Source organism: Anser anser, assembly GCF_964211835.1.
Source record: "Anser anser genome assembly, chromosome: 13".
Lineage (NCBI taxonomy): Eukaryota > Metazoa > Chordata > Aves > Anseriformes > Anatidae > Anser > Anser anser.
The window spans coordinates 5,541,205-5,551,229 of NC_139734.1; the positions used below are offsets into that span (position 1 = coordinate 5,541,205).

Genomic DNA, 10,025 nt, shown 5'->3' on the forward strand with positions numbered 1-10,025 from the left:
ATTGGAGTGGCCCCAGCTTCAGAGGCAGAAATGGTGTTGCTAACTTTTGCATACAGGAACCCAAGGAAATCAGCCACAGCTGAATGGTCAAAGATTTGGCTGTGGGAAGGGAAGGGGCTTTGGGGTGCTCCCTGTGAGCATCAGAGGGGTCAGCAGAGGGAATGCCCCAGTTTATCTGTCCTGCCCCTGTTGAAGGTTTCTGCCACTGAAGTAGGAATGGCTGAATGAGACTTGTCACAGCACCATTTGCTGCCTGGCATAGTTGAGTAATGAGAGCTGCTACTGGTTTACTGCCAGGTTTTGTGGTGGGTGTAAACTGTGGTAGATAGAGTTTTGTAGCATGTGCTCCTCGGCTGTCCCTGCTGTGAAAGTGCCAGTCAGCACAAGGAGGGGTAGGGGATGGAGGAAACAGCTCCCACTGCAACCCAGAGCCAGGTCCATCAGTGCTCTGTCCCTTGTCTCCTTGCTCCAATCTTAAAGCATGAAAAAAAAAAAAAAAGCCTAAAAGCCTGGACCTCAGTGGCCTAAATACCATTTGGGACAACCATTTCTAGAGGTATTGGAGTTCCCTTGGGAATAGCTTAAGCCTCTAGTCTTTATTTGACAACTAAAATAGCTTGTGTCTTTAGAAAACAGGAACCTAAGTATTTGAAGTTTCCTAAAAGAATCAAGGCTCTGGAGCAGCAAGAAGCATTCCCAGAGGGCTGGCAGGGCAAAAATCCCAGCAAGCTGAAGACACTTTGATAAATGGATTAATAAGATGATGTGCCATGTTTGCCCATGATAGCAAGGATACTGGACATGAAGATGCAGATGGTACCTTCAGTCCTATTTCTGTGTACTCCTGGTAGCCAGAGGAATAATGTTTGAGTCTGTAACTGAGTTTGGAAAGTAATGGTTGGTTTCTTTCTTTCCTTTGGGCAGCATCCATTTTTAAAACTAGCCAAGCCTCTTTCCAGCCTGACTCCTCTGATCATTGCAGCAAAGGAAGCGATTAAGAACAGCAGCCGCTAGTGCTTCAGGCTGGCTTTCTCCCATGCCAGCTCCCTCCAGAGCAGGACTGAGAAAAAAAACTCTATAAAACCTCAACGCTTCTGCTGCAGGATGGATGGATGGATGGACAGACCAACAGTCGCAGTCATGGTGGTAGGAGGGGAGAACAACTGTTCTCCAGTCCCTCAATGAGTAAAAACTTATCACGTGTCTTCTTCCTGCTTTCTGGCTCCTTAATTTATTTTTAAAATGAAACAGGGCTTAAGACAGAGAGGTAATGACAGAAAATGCTTTGCTGCTTCAGCCATTTCCAAGGTAAAGCAAATGCAGTTGGAAGATTCCCTTCCTTCTCTCCCTGTGAATAAGCTGTACATTCACTTTTAAATTGTCAATTTTTTCTTAAAGATGCAGAGTCCCTTTTATGTTATTTTTTTTATATGGTTTGGAATTGGAGAAGGGTCTTCTTCATTCATAACTCCAGACTGCACTGCTTTTTGAATACAGTCCACTTGCTGGTATTTGCCCAATCATAATACTTCTAGATGAGGAAGAAAGTGAAATTGCATTTCCAACCAAAACCGAATCAGGAGTGGAGCAGACAAAATATCCTGTTGAGATACAGGCTTTCAACTGTGAATATATAGTGTTTCTGTTCTTGGCAGTTTGATTTGTATAACTAGTTGTAATATGGGTGAGAGTCTTACTAAAACAAGAAAGCAGAAAGATCAGTATGCTCAGAAAGGGCTTGTGTGATGCAAAGCTGTAAGAGAGATGTGAAGTGAGAGCAGGTCCAGCCTTGCTCAGTGCCGAGCCCCAGCGGATCCCTTTGCAGAGCACGGAGCAGCGTCTGCAGCCCCGGGCTGGAAGGAGGTGCTCGTAGCAGCGAGCAGCAGCAGCCTGGCGCTGGGTGCTCCCCTTTTCCTGGGACCAGAATGATCACCCCCAGTGTCGGAGCCAAACTGGCAGTGGGCTGCTCCTGAGGGTAACTGCAGCCATGCTTCCCAACGCGCAGACCGGTGGGATTAGCCCTCCTGGGTTTGTGTGGGAGCAAAGGAGGGAAAAACCGAGCTGGGCGTTGCTGTCACTTGTGAGGACGCCTGCTCCCCTGTCTTCTTGTAGCTCCTGGGAAAGGTCAGTAGCATCCGTGCCCCTCTTGGCAGAGGGGAAGGCAGCCAGACTGCTCTGCAGGCTCCGTGCAGGTGAGTGTCCTTTAGGTGCACGAGTGCTGTCACGGGAACTGTGACACTGATGCAAATGAGTGACAGCTTCCAGGGTTCGGTTCTGCCTGAGCCAGTGCCCCAGACAACTTGGGAAGAAAGTGCATTTAAACCTGAAGCCTTGCACTGAGCAAGAGCAAAGGTACGAAATGCAGAGTAGATTGCAGAAACATTTAGAGCCATAAAACCCGCCTGCTTTCTGCTCTCCGGCATACAGCAGGCACTGCTGAATGCAGTTCTGAGTTGCTGAGGGAGAGTGAATCCTGGATGTGACTGAGGCTTGTGCTCGACTAGTCAGCTGATTTGTAAGGGAGCAGAATAGTTGTAGTATGCCGTTTGTGTTTTATTTATTCTTTTCTGAAAGAAAGATGGAGTGCGGCTTCACTCAGAAAAAGCACTTGTGTGGGATATTTGTTGCTGTACTTTATTGGTACAACTAATCAAAGACCTCCAAAACAGCATTTAAATCAACACTTACCTAATGAGCGAAAAAATGAGTAAAACAGCTTGTTAGGCCTGGTCCTGCAAGGGGCTAAGCAGACTTTAAGGTACAAAAAACCTTCCTGTTTTGCCGGTACGAATGAAGGATGTTTGGGCTACTCTTGAATTAGGCTATTAGCTTGTTTGGTTTTGGCTTCTTATTTAGTCACAGTCTTTGTGTTGCAAATGTCATTAATACTGCCGACTAACCCACCCTCACTCGCTCTGTCCATCCCAGTGTCTTTGCTGAGGCAACAGGGAGAGGTGATGCTCGTTAAGTTACCACAGCTAGGTACAAATTAGCTTCTGGTGTCCTGGGGAGTACAACAGGTTTGATTTTCAGATACCCAAATATGAAAAGATGCTGCTGCTTTTGTGAGGCCGCATTTTTCTCTGTCAGCTCAAGCTATCTACCTGGGAGATAAGCTTCCTTGAGAAAAAAAGAGCGACTGGGACTTGAGAAGGGCTGCCCTCCATTTGTAAAGCATTAATCTGAATGAAACATGTTTGTATTCCATGTCAGAAGTGAAGAAACAAGTGACAGTTTCTCTTTCCAGTAACGCTTTTAGTTTATCCTACCCACAAAGGAACTGACAGCCGTCCTTTGAAAGGAAAGCACTTTTTTATGGTACACGTTTGCTGGACATACGAGATACTTACATTGACAGACTACACTACCTGATTTTTTTTTTCTATTTATTTTCTTTAACAGTAAGTTTCTCAGCATCTCTACTTTCCAGAAAAACTTCACAAGGATAACAAATAAAAATAGGAAACTGGATATTAGTATTATTTTTCTGATCATTGTATGCTCCAGAATACAGAATACTGTTGGCACTGGCTCTTTAAATACAACTGCTTTAATAAGAGGCCTTAGTTTTTATTTTATTAAATTCTATATTTTTCTTTGCATCAGCAAATCCAGAGATTTTTCTGCTAAAAAAAATTCTGTGAGGTAGAAAGGGTTCAACAGAAATTACCTCTGCCAGTGTTTTTTTCTGCATGGACTGTAATTGCCCAGCTGAGAATGTTTTACGTACAGGGAAGCTCACCTCCAGCATCTGGAGGCACCAGGCTTTGTGCTTGAGACAGTCTCGGGCACTAAAATCTGAGTCACTAGATACTGAAGGGTGGCAGCTGTTTTTATCATTTCCCAACTCTGATAGGAAATGTGGCATATTAATATTAAAAAAAAAAAAAAAAAAAATCTGTCCTGAGATGGGTAGGTCTTGTACATTATTTACAGGTGCAAGAAGTAAGTTAGGATTGACAATAGTGTTGACCTTCCAGAAAGAGAAGAGGCTAATATTATAAAATCTCTGGAATTATCTCGGGTTTTTTTGGACTGCTATCTTCAGATTAAGCAATTAGTTTACGTATATTTTTGAAAGTATTAGAAATAGGCTGTTTCTGTTGTTAAATGCATAGGTAAATGTTAAATACGTTTCAAACACTTTCATTCCAAGATTTTAAAAGACTGGTTATTTGTGTTTATTTTTAACTTCATTAAATGGTTAAAGAAAATGAAAACAAAAAAAAAAAAACATCCAGAGTTTGCCTATGATTCCCATCCCTGCAGTGTGTGAAAATGACCTGTTAGCTTGCTGTGGTTTTAGTGAGTTCTGAGACAGAAGCATGACAGCAGTAAAGTCAGGGAAGCTTGAGAAGCACAGAAAATATTATTTATTTAACAAAAAAAGAAAAAGGGGAAAAAAAGGAAAACCAAAACCAATAATCATACAGAATTCCATACAGCTCCTGCACACACTCCTGGGAGCCTGCACAGGGGGGTGGATCTCACAGTGCTCTCGGGGTTTGTTCACAAACTCAGGCCAGGGTTGTGTTCCTACTTCTTGTGTCCAGCACTTCTGTAAATATGCGTCTCTTTGCCATCTTTGGGTACTGTTTGGCCAACTCACACTACAAACAAATGAAGTATTCTTTTTAGCTGTTTGTGTTGGACTTCTTTGAGGCCAGTGGCTGTGCCTCAGCAGGTCTTTCAGTCAGCCTTCGCCCCCATGTCCTGCCACCAAAAATGAAGCACATTCCAGTCACCACAAGAAGGAAAGTAAGTACTTATCTCTGTCCTCTAAGTGTAGGAAATGTCACCATATCCTATGATCTGTGGTTCCAGTATATACTCATTGGCTTGGCCACAGAGTATCCCTCACACTGAGCTTGTACATGTATGCGTTTCTTTGCTTAATGATTTGCTCTAACTGGATTAAGAGACGGAGAGAGAGCTCTGCTAGCACCTACCGTTAAAGACAGGAGCCAGTTGTTCTTTGCTTGACATCCAGGGCACGCATGCTAACGCCAGCTTAGCCTTGCTAAGCATTATCAAGATAGCAGGCCTTCGTGGTGGACTGTTCCTACATGGGCAGGAACTTAAAGATGGGGGAAGCTGATGAAGATTCGTAAATATAAACATTCAGCTTTTGTTTTTCAACTGAGTGGGTAAATACCTCTAATTTTAGCCCCCAGTTTTCAGGAAACATGCAAAGAACGACCATCCATGGTTTCCTCGGGTGCAGTCGGCAATTCATGGGTCTTTAAAACTTTTCTTCGCTTGTGTCTGTCCTTGAGCTGACAGGGTGATTTCTTTTTCTGGCTGAAACTTGCAGCATCTTGCTTATACATGTGATTTAGAGCTGACTGCCATAATCCTGGGTATGTGTCATGTATATAAACGTTCACTTTCCTGAGCCTACAAATGGTTGCATGCATCTTTGGTGACAAGTCATCTCAAAAGAAAAAAAAATGATACAGGAAAGAGAATGAGGGATGCTTACGTGCTCTTTGTGGGTTCCTTTTGGTCTGCCATGAAGGTGGGAGCCTGCAAACTTTGTTCTCACTGCTTAACTATTCTTCCATGTTCTGCTAGCATCTGACTCTGAGTGAGGAAACTAGGGAGCAATCTAACTTGTTAGAGCTGATAATATGGAAAAGTGCTAATTGTTTTAATAACCTCTGAGTACAGTAGCATTGCGTTGGGACAGGTTCCAGCAGATCGCCCATATGTTTCAGCATGAGTGTGCGTGGTGTCTCGCGCTCTAATTGAGTGGCACTGCATTCACAGCTGCCTGGGGATTGTGCTTGGTTTCCGTGAGGCTCCCAAATCTTTGCCTTGCACAGCTGATGTGCCAGAGGGACTCAAAGCCCCAAGGACCACAGCTGGATGCAGTGGTCTGAGTTGGGAGCTGTTGTGAATGCAGGTCAGAAGAGCCACATGCACATGCATTCAAATCACAGTTCTCTGAGGGAGGTAGCATATGACCTAAGACCATGAGTATCTGTGTGTCACCTCTCCTCTGGCCTTGGCTCCTTTCAGGGGGCTTGAAACAGCTAAGTTTTCCTAAGGCGAGAAACTGAAAAGGTCTTTCACAGGTCTTGCTCTTTCTAGTCTCTATGCTTGACTGAATGTTGTTCCCCTTTCTGTGCCCTCTGTTCTTCCTGTGCTCAGTGACTGCTAACCAAGATTGTGTTACTGGCTCAGAGAGAGTGCTGGAAATCCTCATGTTCCTGCCCTTTGAACTGCCTGTTTCCAGCAGCATTTTAACTCCATAAGCTTGGTAGGGATGCAGTGTTACCCTGCACTTTGTGCATAACCTCCAAGAGCCTGGGGCAAGCCAGCTCAAGTACATGCTTGCATTGAGGGCTCCCAGATGCCACAGGCTGGCATACCACTATTTCAAACATGAGAAAAATAGCAGCAGGTGGTTGTTTTTAAAGTCAGGTCCTTTTGCTGCTGAATATTCTGTATTTCATGTGTCTAGCCCAGCCATAGACTTAGAGATCAGATACAGGCACTGCTTCTACTCCCCCTGAAGTTGGTGACAATTTGGTTGCTGGCTTCCATGACAGCAGAACCTGTTGCTTAATAACTAAGTGCTGATAAAGCCCTCAGTACGGGGGGGCCAGTGGTGTCCCATGGCCGAGTGAGCAGGTGGGTAGAAAGGAGCTGCTCATTGTTCTTTTTCGCCATCATGCAAAGCTATTCATGTCAGAAGTGGGTCAATGTAGCAAATTTGAAGCATGCAATTCTCTTACATCCATGTCAGCTGCGACTTTTGACCTTTGAGGAGAAGCTGCACAGAGGCAATTGCTTTTTGTCACACTATTTATATTAGTGTTAAATAATGCTGCTAAACCGGTCTGTAGAACAGCAACAAGGAAAAAAAAAAAAAAAAGCCTCTCAGCTCTTCAGGTGCAACACTCATAAGCTGCTGCTATCTGCTGTGGCAGGTGAACAAGTGGAAGGGGAGCTGCTCTAGGTGGGAACCAGTAGCAAACACTGTGTAGCCTCCAGTGAAGAGAACAACCCCTTCTTGGGTACAGCCTGAATTCACTCTGGGAGCTACTCTCGTGCACTGGTGCTGGTCTGCACTGCAGATGCTGTGCATACACAGATATACATTTTAGGAAGATCTGCAAAAGAATTCTGCAACTCTTGACTGGATCAGGATGTAACCTACTCTAAACTCCAGTTTAGTCTGAAGCAACCAGTTTACATCTACACTGGTGTCTGCTAGATTTTTTTTTTCTTCAGGGTATCCAGACAAAAGTAAACAGAGGAAGGAGCCTACATTTTCATTGTTTAACAGAAATGTATCTCATTTTGCTGTACATTCCTTTTTTAGGACATGTTATCTGTTTAAAAAAAGAAAAAGAAAAAAAAGAAAAGAAAAAACAGAAAAAAAAGAAAAAGATAAAAGATAAAAAACAAATGTGTAGTGAAAAATCTTCTGTAACTTTGGATTAAGAGGTAATTATGATCTTTTTAAAAAAAGAACTAAGTTATTTACTTTGTAAATGTGCTGATGGCATGGATCCATCTTACTGACCTCAGCATCTTTTTTTTTTTTTTTTTAAGATTTTGGGTTTTGTTTCCAATATTAAGTTATTTTAAATTGTGGTTGAAGCAATAGAAAAATGAAATATGGATTGTGCATGACTGTGTCTTGAGTGTAAAAATATTGCAGTTTGAAACTTGGACCTAAAGTATTGCAAATAAAAGTTATAAATACCAGTGGACTGTGACTGCAACTTTTCCTAACAAAACAGGCTTAGGGCTGGCTGAAGATACAACAGCCTCAATCATCTGCAGTCAGAAAGACTTCATCTCTTTGGCTGTTTGTGCTTTTAGCTTTCACCTGTGCCACCAGAGTATGATGTTATGGAACAGGACTTACCTTCTACAAGCCTGTATTTACCCTCTGCTGCTGGAGCTTCTTGTGTCCACGACAGCAGACAGTCTTTTTATTGCTCTCATTTGGAAAAAGCCACTGAGTGTTGTGACTTTTCAATGTGTTTTGTCTGTTGCCCCATGTTTACAAAAAAAAATAAAAATAACACCCCTTCCTCATGAATATGGAGAGTTACACGTTAGCCACCTTGCCTGCCTCTAACAGCATCTCATAAATCTTTAAAACTGCGTACTGAACACCATTCACTTCAGCTGTTGTACGGCTGCTCAGAGAAAGCAGTGACAAACTCACCTTAAAACTCACATTAAAGCAATGCCAGATTTAAAGGTGTATGAGCAACCTCAGCTCCCCTCCTGTGTGTACTGGGAGTCCCTTGTACTGCTGCACGGCTGTCTTGCATCCAGTAGCTGCTCTGTCTTAGAAGGGTTCACTGGTATTTGCTAATGGTGGAGGAAGGTGGAGAAGCAGAGGCCCCAGCCGTGCACTGTAGGGGCATGTTAGCTGGCCTTCTCCATCAGACCTCAGCCTGGCCTCTGTGCTAAGTCCCACTTTGTGCTCGACACACACCAGGATGTTGACGCTTGCTACTCGTTGCCACCAGTCCTGAGAGGACATGTCCCAGCTCTGCCAAGGCTGCACCTACCTCCAGGCCCACCTCAAAGGCCTTCTCCAGCCCCACTGTGGCTCTCACTCTCACAAGGCGTTGTGCTGGCTGCCTGCCTCACTCAGCCACAGTCCAGCAGCTCCAGCACCTCCTGTTCCCACGCTGCACATCAAGCGGCTCCCCTGATGCTGCTGTGGGTCACCTGGGCAAATGGGGGACAAGCGCAGCAGCGGTGGCATTCACTAAATGCAGGCAGCTCACCAGTCAGGCACACAGGAAACCCTCCCAACAGTACATGCAGCACAGCTAGCGAAGGGCTGCATGTTGGTCTCGTAACACCACACGGCTGTGAGCATGCATGCCAGTGCCTGCATGTGTGCACACAGCCATGAGCCCCTTATAAAACTTTCTAACACAAACAGAGCTAGCTTTGTGTGTGTACATAAAGAAGTATGTAGACCTCTCCCACAGACCCTTATTGGGGGGGGGGGTCTCTAGCAATTTACATGTATTTTACATGTATATACACATGCAGACTGTAGATATATTAAAAAAAAAAAAAGGAAAGCCTTAGCTAGCTATATAACACATCACTCACTAGCTCTCACGTGCTATAATACGTCTGCATAGAGAGCATGACAAATCACAGTTGTCTCTCCAGTTAGTTATCTATACTATGTAGTATACATGTATTTTATAAATATGTATAAAAATGTGCACACGTACATATTTAATATTATGTACTATATCTGTAAATGGCAAGAGCGTTTTATATCGTTATATAAGGGTCTCTATAGTGTGTGTGTATATACAATAGAAGTAACTAGTGGGAGAGTGACAGACCCACAGAAGGGGGACGCTCTCTTTATGCACTTACAGCGCTACACATACATATACATACTATAAAACATATAGTTATAAAAGGTTCTCACAGAGTGAGTGCAATACCCATATGTAACTCTCTCTCTGGCCCGCCACATAGACAATGTACACACATTAAATATATACGCTTATTCTAGCGTTACACCAAGACAGAGCACACCTTATGTAAGTATATAACTCTCATTAGCTCTTTACATCTCTATACAGAACCACAGTGTGCGCTAGCTATCTACATACGCTGTAACATATATATAAAATAAACACACAGAGAGAGAGAGAGAGAGAGAGAGAGAGAGAGAGCCCTTATGTAAGAGTCGCCATAGACACACACACCCCCCATATATATATATATATATATGGCTTATATATACCCCCCCTATGATGTGCACCTACATACATACTAAAATATATGATACATGTGCTATATACTTATATAAATGCTCCATGTATATATAAAAAAAAATACAGTGTAATTTATATATAATATACTTACACATATAGAAACCATTATATACGTTATACTGTCCCCATCGATATATATATAGCACATATGTATTTTATATATACACTGACATATAACTACATAACTGTATATATTATAGATAGAAAATAAATGCATATAGTTTGCTAAAAGGAGTTTTA

General features: G+C 43.1%; 1 protein-coding gene and 1 long non-coding RNA gene across 6 annotated transcripts in view; one reads left to right on the plus strand and one right to left on the minus strand.

The window, feature by feature from the left end:
- Positions 1-7,719, plus strand: part of PAK3 (p21 (RAC1) activated kinase 3) — a 180,396-nt gene extending 172,677 nt beyond the window's left edge. For all 5 annotated transcript variants that reach the window (XM_083797398.1, XM_083797397.1, XM_083797399.1 and 2 more), the window contains one exon: positions 925-7,719. In XM_083797398.1, the coding sequence (XP_083653524.1) occupies positions 925-1,014 (90 nt within the window). In that variant the 3' untranslated portion in view covers positions 1,015-7,719. The remainder of the gene's footprint in view (positions 1-924) is intronic.
- Positions 4,386-9,711, minus strand: LOC310880910. Its single transcript, XR_014571981.1, has 2 exons — positions 8,541-9,711; positions 4,386-4,713 (listed from the first exon to the last, which is right to left on the minus strand). It is a non-coding gene; the product is annotated as an uncharacterized lncRNA (long non-coding RNA).
- Positions 9,712-10,025: the final 314 nt, after the last annotated feature.